The following is a 15,828-nucleotide window of genomic DNA, read 5'->3' on the forward strand; positions in this document are numbered from 1 at the left end:
TATGCGCCGGAGCTGGCAGTGCTTTACATGGACCAGTATGAACAACGATTCATATACAATAACAACCCATTTTCTGACAATATAAATCAATGGTTACGATACATCGACGACGTCTGGCTCCTGTGGCAGGGGAGCCAGACCGAGTTAGACCAGTTCCATGCATGGTTAAACTCTCGGCACAACGACATAAAATTTACACTGAACTCCAGCCAACAAAAAATGACTTTTCTAGACGTCACAGTAGGCATCGGCGATGGAACGCTTTCTACAACAATTCACAAAAAAGATACAGACAGAAACACTATTCTGCACTATAAAAGCTCACATCCACAATGCTTAAAAGAAAATTTGCCCTACGGGCAACTGCTAAGGATAAGGCGTAATTGCACAAATACGTCGGATTTTGAGACGCATGCTTCGTCATTCTGCGGAGAAATGGCGAAAAGGGGTTATCCAAAAAAATTGCTTTCTCACTCCACAAAAAGAGCCAGATTCATCCCCAGGGAGACTCTACTACAAGTGAAAAAGAAGGAGGAGCTTGACAAATTGGTCTGCGTGTCGACCTTTGGTCAGCACACGAACCAATTCAAGCGCATCATTCTTAACAATTGGCATTTACTTGAAACGTTGGAACCTCCATGGAAACATGATGTATTCACAAATTGTAGAACTAAGAACGTGGTCTACGCTGTGGTGTGCACGTGCAATAGAGTGTATATTGGGAAGACAACTCAGGCTGTCAATGTCAGGATCACGCAACACCGTTCACGGATAAAGAAAAAAGTACTGTCTGCTCCAATGGTGGAACATTTCGTGAACAATAATCATAGTGAAACTGATTTCAGATGGACTATATTGTTTTGGATTGACCCAAAACACCACACTAATGTCGAAACAGCCCTACTTCAAAAAGAAGCTTATCTGATCATGAAATTCGATAGTGTAAATAAAGGGCTCAATTGCCTCAGCGAAATAAATAGAGCGTGAGAACCACATAGAATACATAAGTTTTGCACAACTACCATTCCCATAAGACACCATTCAGTTCTCCTGGCCCCACACGCCCCAACAGGTCACATGAACATCACATGACCTGGTTTCAAACTCAGAGAGACGAACGCGACTCCCACGAGCAGATTGATTACGCGTCTGTGTGCCAAAGAGACACGTTTTCAACAGTGCAAAACGAAGGTAGGCTCGAATGTAGTGAGGAAAGATTCAGGCAACCTTTGTGCAAGAGATAACAGCGAAGTAATTTACACACGCTCTCGTACCGCCTTTATGTCTTCACAGAACTAAATTCATTTAACATAAAGCAGCGGCAGCTAATTCCGCCCCGGTTGGGTCGTCCCTAAAGTAAGTTTGCCACTGATTATAAACTTACAGTTGACATTAAAATGTTTAAAATCTACAATATACGTCCATATATTTTTGCAGAAATGTGATCCCCACGAAGAGAGTATCTTTTGGCACGAAGGCAGTAACGCCGCCCAAGTGAAACCGCAAAAGGTAAAAAAATGCGCTTCCTTCCCCTCCCCACCCTGCTCCACCAAGTAGCATTCAGCAGCACAATTTTCTAAAAAAAAAAACAACTCTATTTCAGCCAGCACCCACGGCAGAGACCACAGTTCACAACAAGTGCAGCCTTGGGATATGAAAATACCAGGTATGCTGCACCATGATGCAATCATTGTAAATAAGTAATGGATTGAGGACCCTATAGCTAAAAATCCCCCTTGTTCTTTTTGTTTTGTAAATAGTTCCCATGGACCAGACTCACACTGCCCTGATGAGAGTCCTTTGAGTTATACAACGGGACTCGAAACGCGTCGGCATTTTTTCTTTTTCAACAACATTCAATGCCAGCGATCTATGTACACTGAGTAGTTTACATTCCTCTGACCTGTATATAAGCGGATTGATTTTGTACTGGGTTGATACATTCTCTAAAAAAATTTTTTTCCAAATTGATGGTCTGATATCTATCATTGAGACTGTAATACTGAGTAACAGTTCCATGTTTTATCAAAATTGTGAGCACACTGTTATTGTTATTTGTTCACTAATGTGTTTATTCCACTGTAAATATTTATGATTTGTTTTTCAATTTGTGCAATGTGTCACTATATGTCAATACATGAAGTTGATGACGATCTTTGGTTTGTCTGTACAAAATAATCAAAAAATCTAAAAATTAAATTGAAAGAAACTGACAGAATTCATTGTCAGGATAGACTAATAAATTTTGGTTTATCCCAAGTCAACATTCATTGTGTAATTCTTAATAGAGGTCTAGGTAAAACCCCCCTATTTCTATAGTTCATTGTGGCCCGACCTACCCTCTTTCCCAGTGGGCCCAACCCCTTGTCTTTCTCAGTCTTTTTTTATGCGGCACCTTTATTACACTTTGTTGAACACACACCATGCATCTTGTTGATAGAAACATGGGTGCAGATTTGGGTATCTTGCTATGAGTAAGTATGAGATGGGTGCTCACTCCATCCAAAGAAACTCTCTATATATACCCAGTTACACTGGTCATTTTCTTTGGAGTTGGGGGCTTATTATATTTCTACTCTAACCAACAAAAAAGGCACTGAAATGAGCTAATCAATAATCTTTTTACCCAACCATCTCTTTTCTACACAAAATTCAACTTGCGGTTGTAAGCTGGTCGCAGGAGGGTCAGCGATGCTCAGACATAGGCAGAACTGTTTTAACTGCTCTGCTGGAGTGTTGGGTCAAGTTTAGTTACCTCAATTTGGAAATAGCAATTTGTGAAGGGTTGTTACACAGTGTAAAAATGTCAGTTGGAGTTCATGAAGTACCTTATCTTGAGTAGGCTGAGGACTAACTGATTGTCTGAGCAAGGGAACAATGGGGTGCTGGAATAGAATCTGGAGGTGCAGATACCGGACCGATGAGGGAGAGGCAGTGATATAGCTCATTGTAGTTGTATTAAGGTTTACACAATAGGAGTAGTCATTAAGAATAATAGCTTGTTTCTATTTTATTAACTTCCTATTTGATTGGCTAGTTATACTCATTTGACAAACCTGTGTGCTGTGTTGTATTAGATAATGTAAAGGTGTTTTTGTGCCTGGGAATGTTGAATGGAAGGGGGGGAGTGGTATTTGGCAATAGTGGTGAAGACCTCATTATGAAGAGATGAAAACATGTATTAAATTAATTGAACGTCAATGGCCTCATCTTTATGCTTGTGATCCTAAAGAATTTTTGATTTTACCATGCATATTCCCGCTGTCTTCTCTCCTGCTGGGGAGGATGTCTCATTAGCCAAAGCAAGTCTATCCCTTGAACTAGGGATACTGTACTCACTACACTGCCTAATGCATACTTTTTTCCTTTCAGGACAGAGAACACCCCAATGATTGCCGGTCTTGGAAAGGTGAGAAGGGATACAAATCATTCATATTTGTGCTTGACAACCTCACGTTTGATTATATTACATGATGCCTTTACTTCATTCATTCAAATAGCTTTATTCGAGAGAACTCATAAAAGTATGACAAAACATACATGATGCAAGCAAAGTTCTAAAATTACATAGTGCCACAATAAAAACTACATAATCAATATAAATTGATTCAGAAATACATAATACAGACAAGCAAATGGAAGGATTTAGAATTTCATTAAGATGAATTACAATAAATAAAATTATATGATCCAAAGTTAAAACTAATAAAATCATATTACAATCAATCAATACAGGCCCAAATTTAACGATGAACAATACTAAACAAAGCAGACAATCAATTATCCCCGTTTTGAATTCTGCCTTAACACCCACACCCAACCTAGGTATTTAGCTACCGCTATTGAAATAAATGGCAAAGTACTGGTACATATCAGCCTTTCGGCTTCAGAGCTTCTGTTGGTACCCAGTAGTTTGCACATTGGGGTAAGCCAAACACGCCTTGGGATTACATATGCAGGACAGGCGAAAAGGAGGTGGGCAATTGTTTCCTTTTGATTTCCGCAAGCCGGGCAGAGATTAACACTATCGGCAGACCACCTAGAGGTCAATGCCTTCAGGGGCAGTGAACCAGCCCTAAGCTGAAAATAGAGCTTTCTGTCCCCAGGCTTAGTGATGGTATCCCAATAGGATTCAAGCCTGGGGATACATTTTGCCCCTAGGAAAACCCCCGCCATAGATGATGAGTCTGCGGCGCTCCAGGCATGATATACAGCCTGTTCCCAGTAATTCTCCTTCATTACATTCTTTGATGGGAATATGGCTTCAGCTGGGTTTTCCCACAGCATTTGCATGCCTAGGGCGGTCAGACTATCCCTAAGATGACTTAGCCACCGGATCTTGTGGTAGGAATCAGATTTTATAACATCCATAAATCCTGCAGCATAAGCGGAGAGCTCAGGCGTTGTCCACAATCTACGCCAGTACAAAATAGGGCGTAGCTTTGCAACGTCCGCAATAGCGTTCCTGCCCAAGGCGTATCTCCGTGGGAGTAAGGGAGTACTCTGGGGGAGACTAGTAATCCTGCGAAAACTTTTATTTTTCAGAGAGTGTCAGTGGTGCCATCTTCTCGAACCCTCATAATTCCACGCCGTATAACGCAGAGCTAACAGCTTTACATTCATAAACTTGGAGAACAGGCTTAATTGGTTTAGTTAGCGATTTTTTGTGCTCCAAGCTTAGAGCTCCTGAGATCTGCCAATGCTTAAGAGCGTATATATCCATATGGCGATCCCATTTAAGATCCTTACCCAAATGAACACCCAAATAAGTAAAGTCTTTGACCATTTCGAGCGGTTTTCCGCTCATATAAAATTTCCCCTTAAAACTATTATGCGGATTAAACGTCATCAATTTGGTTTTAGTCACGTTAACTTCTAGACCTCGCGCAGTGCAAAACTCTTCAAATATTACTAAAGCGCGCTGAAGGCCACTTGGAGTTTTGGAAACAATTAGCGTGTCATCCGCAAACATTAAAATCGGCATCTTAACACCGGCTAGGGTTGGGGCATCAGTATTAACCGGTGACAGGCAATCAACAATTCCATTAATGTACAAAGAAAATAAAGTTGGGGCCATGGCACAGCCCTGCCGCACCCCACGTTCAACCGGGAATTGGGGGGTGACCCTACCCTGAGCTCCCCATTGAATTTTGGCATAATTAGCCTCGTGTAGCCTCATAACCATAGTTAAAATGGCTTCAGAAAGACCCAATTTTTTTAGTGTAACCCATAACTGTGCACGGGGAACAAGATCGAAGGCTGCACGTAGGTCAACAAAGGCAGCATAAAGGCTGCCTTTGCCCAAGATCACAGTCTTCCAATAAAGAAGAATAAAACGAGAGATTTGATCAATCGTACTAATGTACTTACGGAAGCCTGCTTGGAATGGGACAACACACTATTCTCCTCAATCCAGTCTAAGATTTTATTCAGGGTCATCCTCACAATTACTTTTTGAATTGTATCTATCAGGCTGATAGGCCTGTAGTTTCCCGGTTAAGTTCTATCGCCCTTTTTGTACACTGGAATGATTACCGCCCCTTTCCAAGAGTCCGGGACTGGGGCCCCTTTCGCTGTTGCATTCGCCAGCAACTGGATATATCTACTCCATCGTGGCTAATCATAAAGAAAGACATCGGCGGGGACGCCGTCCGGACCCGGAGCTCTACTTCCTGCCACTACGTTAAGGGCAATTAATACATCATCATTACTAAAAGCATCATCTTTAAAAAAAACAAATCTAAAAATTTCCATTTGATTTTCTAAAGGGTTATGTGCATACTGTGGTTTAAAAAAATTTAGCCATCCTTCCTGAGAGACATAATTTTCAGGCTGTTCTGAGTGGCCCCCTCTGCCCCACTTGATAATATTCCAAAATAATCTGGAATTCTTGTTACCACTTGCTTCTTTAAGCTCCTGCCAACGGAGCTCATCCCATAAGATCTTAGCTTTGGAGAAAGCTTTTTTATACTCCTGCCTTCCTTGGCGGACAGCTGCTAAATTACCAGCCCTTATAGCATTACCCAAGGAAGTTCTTGCTCTCCTACAATCATCATTATACCACCGTACCGGTTTGGGAAGTGTAAGATTTTTAGTTTTGGCAGGGACTAGAAAGTGGGCACTAATACATTCAAACAAACTGTCATGTGTTAAGGTTACCCCATTCAATTCAGGTCCAGAAGTATTAACTTGCTCTAGCGCCAACAAGGCACTATCAACCTCCTTAGTTATTTGTTTCAATACCTCCACCTTGGGGACTATACGTGACCAATTAAGTCGCCTCATATCATTAGTAGAGACAATGTTTGGGGGGCACAATTCAGGCCGAGAATCATCCTTCTTCCACCAATCATGGGTGACACATAAAGGGTTATGATCACTTTCCATACGGTCAACAACCATCATATCAGCTATTGTATGCGAGAGCCTCAGGCCACATAGGACGTAGTCAATTCTGCTTTTACTACGCCCATTGTTGAATGTTTCGACCCCAGCCCTATCTTTTGGGGTCCTGCCATTAAGTGCCCTGAGTCCCCTTTCGTAGCAGACAGAGTTGACCTGGATAACAGCCTCTGTCCACTTCTTAACAGGGTTAAGTTCTAACTTGGGCACACCCATTGGCTGTCTTCATCGTCATCAGCAAAATGGCAATCGGAAGCAGCCAAGGGCTCAAAAGTTGTGTTTAAATCGCCCGCAACAATCACATTATTGGCTGCCGAGTGTAGCTCGATGAGGGAGTCCAAGGCCGCTATAACCTGGGACTTAACCCCTCAAACCCCCCTTACATAAACATTATAAAGGTCCAGAGAACCCATGGGACCCAAGTCCAATCTTAAAACCTGAACATCATTACTCGCTGAATGCAATTCTTTGATAGTCAAAGAGAGTTGTTGGCGCACCCAAATAGTTAAGCCACCCATCTGACGACCCTTGGCCCCTTTAGATGCCGGCACAAAGAAATGTAAGTATCCAGGGCAAAAGTGTGGTTCTGAAGTCCAGGTCTCCTGGATGAGACTAAGATCAAAATCACTAATAAATGATAGCCAGTCAGGCGATGATGTCTTGATGCCCAGGCCTGCTAAGTTCCATGAAATTAATGTGCCCCCCTTTCGATCAGGGTCTCTAGACAATGGGATATGATTCTTAGGGCTTATCTCATGTCAACGGTTTGGCTCAGGAATGATGGGAGCACTTGCCTGTCTAATACTAGGGGATATCCCCCGATAGGAAGCAGTTGATGAGCATATATTTATAGTGTATGTTGGATCCGCCCTAAGATTTAGACAATCACCAAAGGAACTACCCGGCCCATCACCAAATGGTACTTCCGTGGTGTGGTCAAGCTTGTCAACATTCACAATCTGGTCCTCAATGCTAAAACTAACAGGAATATGAGTTTCAGTATCAACACTTTCCCTAGCAAAATTCTCATTGCTAAAAATGGGCAACTCTGGGGAAGATACATCCAAAAGTCAGTCATTATTTTCCAGCCCAGAACACCCAATGTTGCCCCACGATCTCTGGCCACAGGATAAGTGTTCCTGGGAAAATGGGGAAGACTTCCTCAGCTGTATAAGGGAGTGTGCAGGTGGGCTGGATCTAAACTCCAGAGCGAATAGGTTTTCAGCCGACAATTCTGACCTTAGAGTCAATTCAATACAATCATATTGATCAGCATCAGAGGTGAGCCTAGACGCCTTGGTAATGTCATCCCTAATTACCGATCGACACCCTCTGACGTGGTGTAGCCAATGAATGGCTTTATTAGTCAATGAGTCAGCACTCTCGAACTTTCTCCCCATAGCTAGCTTAGGGACCTTTGTCATGAAAATTTTGTTGGACCTATATGATCTACTAAGTTCCATACCCTCACTTCTACTAGGGGTTTTGCCACTATTATGTGCCCTGCTGATGGTTCCCAGTCTAGAATTAGGTAGCAAAGACTCCCTCCCTGACATGTTCAACCGGGAGACCAACCTATGTACGAATGTTGTCAGCGGTGTATTTTGGGCATTGCAGGGAGACGCAAATCTGCTCGCCCTAATCTGGCCGTTATGCAGGGGTTTGATTTTACTCACATCCCCAGCTGTCATGCCCTCATTCAACAAACTTGGTCTGCCACTGGTAGTTTTCAATGGGAAAGAGTTAGCTTTGATTGTACTAGGATTTAATATAGAGCGTGTCTCCTGACTTGATTGAGACCCTACCATAGCAGATACATTTATTACCAAAGTTTTCATGGATTCGATCTCATCCCTTAGGAGGGAGACTAGTTTCATCAATTCATGAACGTTATTTGGAACATTACCAGCCATGACGCTAGGTTCAACTAGAGATACTGGAGCCTGATTTGGGAGAAAGCTATAAGCTGAAAAAATGGGGTCTAAACCAATATCAATAAATTGCTGTATCTCTATTGCAGACTGCCACTATGTACATTTGCTAAGACGGAAAACCTATTGGCACACGGGATACATTTATCACTTAAAAGTGAATGACCACCATCAGTTGAGACAATTATGTCAGTAACAACTACTGCAGTGCTCTCTGTCATTGCAATTGAGGACCCTCTTGCGGCAAAGCAAGATTCAATTGACCCCTTTTGTTTTGTTAGAAACATGGCGGGAATAACAGGCGAAACAATGCCCCCACAGTCCGCCCCTACATAACCCACCTTCTGCTGAGAAGTTCCCCCAGATGCATTAACTCTGGTCTCATTTCCTAAGATAATCTCGCACTCTTCAACAAGACTGTCGATACAATCAAGAACACAGTTGGTGGCTGCATGTCTTGCTGCATTCCTAGCCTTCTTCCTCTTACGAAGTTTGGAAGAGGTCCCAAGCTCGGCACCGTCCCCTCCTCCATTGACTTACGCTTCCCCATTTAACCTCCTTACAAAGATAATAAGAATGATAAGCCAACTAAGTGAGTGTCACTTTAAGAGAAAATAATCAAGTCCAATAGTCCAATAATCCACAACTTACGGAAGCAGGGACAAGGTCAAAAAACAGTACCTTATCGTATGTTGTAGCAAGTTAAGTCAGGCACCATAAACTGACATATCAAAGGGGTGGCCTTGCCCTGGCTCCTCCTGGTGCAGACGGGCCCGCCAGCGCGCGTCCTGCGCTGCGTTGGACCTGTGACGTTTTATGCGCCTCCTGGCGCGTGCCCGTAACGTGTTGCGCCGCCAGGGTCCTGGGAATTGTAGTTCCCCCGACGCGGCGGTGTTTGCTGTGGCGAAGAGAGTGACTGGTTCCAACGGCCGCAGGAGAGCGGCAGCGGGCTCCGCAAAACAAAAAAACAGCCCCCTCCGGTAGGCAAAAGGCAGGTCCAGTATTGGCAGATGGCGGGAAGTCCACAGGTAGCGCGTCCACAGGTAGCGCGTCAGGTTCTGCAGTAATTCAGAAGAACATGTATGTAAATTGTTCATTCTTTCATTGAAGACACTCACATTTACAGCCAGCACATTGTATCAACTCATGCCACCTTCACAATGGGGCTCTAAATCTGTGATTCCTCAGAGTACTTCTGACATTTTCTTTCCATCAAGAACTAGTTGCATATGTTCTGGTGCAAATGATGTGGGAGGACTCGACCAACGATTAACTCATTCTTTCTGAATTAAACTTTATTGAGGGTCTAAGCACTTAGGATCTGTATTACATTTTTTACCACTTGAAAAGACAATACAGAATTATAAGAGGGTGGGCTGCATTGGTAAGTCTAAATTTTGTTCCAACATAAAGGGGCCCACCTGGATGGCACCTCTCTAGACTAATCGACAGGGCTTCACAAAAAATTGTCTTAACTCCTTGTCCTTCTAGTGTGTTAATTTACACTACTGTATTTAGTCATGGTGCACTTTCAATGCTTAAAACATCATCACAGATCTGAAAGAGACACGTTAGTATTAGATTCCTTACCTTAGAATATCCCCAGGCGTCAGACTGGATCCGGAATTTTTTTGCGTAGCAGTACCCTTGCGCGTCGGTAGGCGTCGTCTGCGGCTCCGCGTCCGTCGTCGGGGTCGTGGGCGCCGTGATGACGTCGTCGGAGTACTTAGACTCCGCCTCCGCGTGCTGACGTGAGTTCTTTTTTCCGCGCCAGCAGCGCAGATCCGGAAAAAGTGGTACCTTAGTCACTTTTTGACTAACTCTTTTTGATCTTTTTGATCTCCTTTTTCGAGTCTTCGACTCCTAATCGGTGCCGGTAGGGATGCCTGGTTTCAAGCCCTGTGAGGATTGCTACCGACTGATGTCGGTAACGGACCCTCACCGTCGGTGTCTCCACTGTCTCGGCGTCGACCATGACGACAAGGCCTGTTCCGACTGCCGGGCCCTGACTTCGAAGGCTAGACGGGAGCGGTCCCGTAAGCGACTCGAACTCCGGCAGTCGGCCCCGCGCCGAGAGAGGTCCCGGTCCGGACGGAGGTCGAGGGACCGGTCGCGGGAGCGGAGCCATCATAGCTCCGGGAGTCGACATCACTCCTCTGGGTCGAAGTCGTCAGGTAAGCACAAGAAGTCGAAGAGACGTCATTGCTCTTCCGACTCCCCCCGACGCTCGCGTGACGCGGCCGGGGGTTCAGGTGGCACCGCCCACGCGGTTCCGTCAGAGTCGCAGGCGCCGCGTCCGGCTTCATACCCTTCGGTCCCTGGGCCTAACGCGACGCCGGAGGAGATCGAGCGGTTCCTCATGGCCATGAGGTCCCTCTCTCCTCCGACGGGCTCCGCGGCGCCTTTGGGCCCGCGGACCCGTCTGGGGGTCCTAGCGGGTCGGGGGCTCCGGCCCCGACGCCGTCGGGTGCTTCGGCTCCGACGTAGCCGGCGCCTTTGGGCCCGGCGCCTTTGGGCCCCGCTGGATCCGGTTCCAGATCCGGGTCATCGCCGGTGGATTTAACGACCTCCCCGGCGCCGACCCCCCACCGGCGCCGTCCTCGGGCGGCGCCGTCCCCGACGCCTCACTCGACCCGGTTCCGGCGCCGAATCGGCGCCAGACGCCGTTCGGAGAGTTTACTTTCCATGAACCGGACCCGTCCTTTGCTGAACCTGAGTACCAGGAGATGGGTGATGAGGAGGATTGGGAGGGGTCTGAGGACCCTCTGGCACGTGAATGCCAGTCTCATGAGGACTGGGCAGGTGAACTTGGGGAGGCCAGTGGTATAGACACTTCGCCTGACACTAGCTTTGTCTCGCCTCCTACCGTGGCTACAGAGGAGGGGGCAACCTATAGTGTGGTGTTGATGAGGGCAGCCAAGGCCTTGGGCCTTGAGCTCCCCGTCGCAGCCGTGAGGACTAATCTCCTCACCGAGGTCCTTAAGCCGCAGTCATGCTCAGCCGAACCTCTGCTGCCGTTTAACGAAGCCTTAACTGATGTTCTTTTGGGCACTTGGTCCAAGCCAGCTACGGGTTCGCCCGTAGAGAGGAACGTGGCCAAACGCCACCGCCCGGCCCCGGGCGAACCATGTTTCCTGTCCACCCCCCCACCCCTGAGAGTCTGGTCATCCAGGCCTCCAATTCCCAGACCGCATTCCCGTCGGCCCCGCCGGACAGGGAATCCAAGAGGTACGAGCAGTACGGTAAAAGATCTTCTCGTCCCTTAGTCTGGGACTGCGGTCTTCCAACACCGCATGCCTCTTGGGCCGCTACACCCACTCTCTGTGGGATACGGTTGCGGAAGTGCTGCCAGAGTGTCCGTTGGAGGTACGGGCCAAACTCGGCCAAGCCCTTGCCCGGGATGCAGCCAAATATTCTATTCGGTGTGGGCTGGATACCACCGACTCACTAGGTAGAGCGATGGCAACGACGATGGTGGTCAGACGCCACGCCTGGTTGAGGTCCGCCAACTTTTCGGCCGATGTCCAAAACACACTGATGGCACATGCCGTTTGATGGCCGTCGCCTCTTAGGCGACAAGGCAGACCATGCGCTTGAGCGCTTTAAGGACGCCAGGGCTACGGCCAAGTCCTTGGGCCTCTCGGCCCGGCGCCAGCAATCGGCTGCCTTTCACTCCTTTCGTGGCCACGGAAGGGGTGTTCCCACACGTGCTGCCAGCCACGCTCCGCAAGGTAATACCCAATGCGGTGGCGGCCGTGGGAACCGCCGTCCCGGCGGTCGGGGACAACGGCGAGGTCAGTCCACACCTTCCCCCGCAGCATCCGCCTCAAAATCCTCCTAGTCCGTGCTTTCAGGCCCATGTGACGCCAGTGGGGGGCAGGGTTCGCCATCACCTCCTCCACTGGCGCACTGTCACGTCAGACAGGTGGGTGCTGCAGATCGTCCGAAGGGGCTACTCCCTCCCCTTCGAGGCGACCCCTCCAGCCATGCCACCGCAAAACCACCGTGTATCGGGGCATCATTTCCGACTTCTGCAGGAGGAAGTTACGGCCCTCTTGGCCAAGGGGGCCATCGAGCGCGTTCCTGGGCCAGAAGTAGGGTGTGGTTGCTACTCCCACTACTTTCTGGTACCCAAGAAGGGCAAGGGGGGCCTACGCCCTATCTTGGACCTCAGGAATGTTAACGGCTTCCTCCGGAAGGAGAAGTTCAAAATGCTGACACTGGCTCAGGTTCTAGCTGCCCTGGACCCAGGAGACTGAATGGTAGCGTTGGACTTGCAGGACGCTTATTTCCACATCCCCGTCCTGCCGGCCCACCGGCGCTACCTGCGGTTCACGGTTGGCCACGAGCACTTTCAGTATACCGTGCTCCCCTTCGGCCTTACCAGCGCCCCACGGGTGTTCACAAAGGTGATGGCGGTGGTCGCAGCTCATCTGCGCAGGTTAGGGGTTTCAGTCTTCCCCTACCTCGACGACTGGTTGTTGAAGGCGGGCTCGCCCCAGACAGTCGTCAGCCACCTCCAGACTACGGCAGATCTCCTGCACCAGCTGGGGTTCTCCATCAATGTGCCGAAGTCACACCTGTGCCCCTCTCAGAAGCTCCTCTTCATCGGAGCAGTTCTCGACTCGGCGCGGTTTCGGGTTTATCCACCTGAACAGCGGGCCCGGGATATTCAGGCTCTGATTCCCATCTTTCAGCCGTTATCCCGGGTCTCGGTCAGGTTGACGCTGCGGCTTCTGGGGCTGATGGCCTCCTGCATCCAACTGGTGCATCACGCCAGGTGGCGGATGCGGGCTCTGCAGTGGGACCTGAAGTTTCAGTGGGCCCAGCATCAGGGCAACCTGTCCGACCACGTCCTGATCTCAGAGGGCACTGCGAGACTGCTGCAGTGGTGGCTCACGGACCGCGATTGGGTCAGCGGCAGATCCCTCTCCCGTCCCCAACCGGAGCACGTAGTTGTGACGGACGCGTCCCTCCAGGGCTGGGGAGGCCACATGGGAGAGGCGGAGATCAGAGGCCTCTGGTCTCTGGCGGAGGCCCGGCTCCACATCAACCTGTTGGAGTTACGGGCGATTCGTCTAGCACTGAAAGCATTCCTCCCCTCTGTCCGGGGGAGTGTAGTGCCGGTGTTCACGGACAACACCACCGCCATGTGGTACTGCAACAAACAAGGCGGAGTGGGGTCGTGGACCCTTTGCCAGGAGGCTCTGCGCCTCTGGCAATGGCTGGAACGCCAGGGCGTGACCCTGGTGGCTCAACACCTGGCAGGTTCCCTGAACGCCAGGGCGGACGAGCTCAGCCGTCGGTGCATGATGGAACACGAATGGCGTCTGAACTCGGGCGTGGCGCAAGGCCTCTTTCAGCAATGGGGAGAGCCTTGGTTACATCTATTCGCCACCGAAGAGAACGCGCAATGTCATCAGTTCTGCGCGTTGGAATTTCCAAGGCGGCACTCGCTTGGCGACGCTTTTCATCGCGAGTGGAGCTTCGGTCTATTGTACGCCTTTCCGCCTATACCACTTCTGCCCAGAGTGCTGAAGAAGATCAAGCACGACCGGGCCCAAGTCATCCTTGTGGCTCCGGACTGGGCACGAAGGTACTGGTATCCAGAGCTACTCAGTATGTCAGTCGATCCCCCGGTTCGTCTGCCTCTTCGGTAGGACCTTCTGTCGCAGCAGCAGGGGACGGTCCTCCACCCGAACCTGTCCAGTCTCCACCTCCATGCTTGGAGATTGAGCGGCGACAGTTGAGGCCATTTGACTTGCCTCCTGAAGTCTGTAATGTCATTCTGGCAGCCAGGCGTCCCCCCACAAAATCGGTATACGCCTGCAGGTGGAACAGATTTGTGGCATGGTGCACAGCAAAGGCTGTGGATCCTCTCTCTGCCCCTCTTTCTGAGGTTCTCCTCTTCCTTCTTTCTCTTGCCCAGCAGGGCTCTGCTCTGGGCACTATCAAGGGCTACCTTTCTGCCCTTTCAGCCTTTCTGAGGCTGCCTGATCAACCTTCTTTGTTCAGGTCCCCTATTGTAAATAGATTTCTTAAGGGCATCACACACACGTTCCCTCTTGTTCCGTTTGTGATGCCTCAGTGGGACTTGAACCTTGTTCTTACTTTTCTGATGTGCGCTCCCTTTGAGACACTTCACAACTGTCCTCTCCGTCTTCTTACTCTTAAGACTGCTTTCCTGGTTGCCATCACCTCCGCCAAGAGAGTGAGTGAGCTCCAGGCTCTTTCTTGTACTCCACTTTTCCTTTCTGTCCATCCGGACAAAGTGGTGTTGCGTACTAAGCCATCTTTCCTGCCCAAGGTTGTCACGCCCTTCCACATCGGGCAGTCTATCACCTTGCCAACCTTATTTCCGCCACCGCATCCCTCTAAAGAGGAAGAGCGGCTCCACCGTCTGGACCCAAAACGTGCGCTCTCATTCTATTTGGATCGCACACGCCAGTTCCGGGTGGATGACCAACTCTTTGTTGGTTACGTGGGCGCTAAGAAGGGGAAATCGGTGCACAAGAGGACCATCTCCCGGTGGATCATCTTGTGTATCCAGGCATGTTACTCCTTGGCTAGAAAGGAGCCCCCTGTTGGATTGCGGGCTCATTCCACCCGAGCCACGGCGACTACAACTGCCCTGGGCCGGGGAGTGCCCTTACAAGACATCTGTCAGGCAGCTACGTGGGCATCGCTGCACACGTTTGCAAGATACTACTGCCTGGACAGCCAAGTCCGGAAGGATGGCTTCTTTGGCCGTTCTGTCCTCCAGGACTTTCTGGTGTGATTATTGGTTCGCAGACCCACCACCGGGGTTGGTATTGCTGGGGTATCTATTCTAAGGTAAGGAATCTAATACTAACATGTCTCTTTCAGATGCACAAGTTACTACTTGTGTAACAATATATCTGTAAGAGACATTAGTTAGTATTAGATTCCTTACCGACCCACCCATCCTCCCCGTTCTGCGAACCGATATCTAGGGTTAGGGTTATCCCTTTCAGGGCCCTAGTTTCAATGGCACCAGTGTTGGTTTTTAACATGGCTCAGCGCTTCTGGCGCGGAAAAGCTGTGTCTAAGAACTGACGTCAGCACGCGGAGGCGGCGTCTAAGTACTCCGACTACGTCATCACGGCGCCCACGACGACGGACGCGGAGCCGCAGACGACGCCTATCGACTCGCAAGGGTACTGCTACGCAAAAAATTGCCAGATCCAGTCTGACGCCTGGGGATATTCTAAGGTAAGGAATCTAATACTAACTAATGTCTCTTACAGATATATCGTTACACAAGTAGTAACTTGTGCGTCTTGACTAATATGTAAAGAAAAATTACATTTGTGAAGAGAGAGTACCTCACGGTTGCAACACCCGAGGGGGTTACTGACTAGTAATCGCCAGTCTACCCACTTCTCATCATTGGCCACTCTCTCTTTGTTGTGTGTGGAAAAATTTACCAAAAATTATGTGTTTCCTTTATATCACACACTCATAGTGAAGAAAT

The 15,828-nt window shown here is 48.6% G+C and overlaps 1 protein-coding gene across 2 annotated transcripts in view; it reads left to right on the forward strand.

The window, feature by feature from the left end:
• The window catches only part of SCLY (selenocysteine lyase), a 189,770-nt gene that overhangs the window by 94,094 nt on the left and 79,848 nt on the right, over positions 1-15,828 (forward strand). For both annotated transcript variants that reach the window (XM_078666457.1, XM_078666456.1), the window contains exon 9: positions 3,373-3,409. In XM_078666457.1, the coding sequence (XP_078522583.1) occupies positions 3,373-3,409 (37 nt within the window). The remainder of the gene's footprint in view (positions 1-3,372; positions 3,410-15,828) is intronic.

Source organism: Lissotriton helveticus, chromosome 11 (assembly GCF_964261635.1).
Source record: "Lissotriton helveticus chromosome 11, aLisHel1.1, whole genome shotgun sequence".
In the NCBI taxonomy this organism is placed as follows: Eukaryota; Metazoa; Chordata; class Amphibia; order Caudata; family Salamandridae; genus Lissotriton; species Lissotriton helveticus.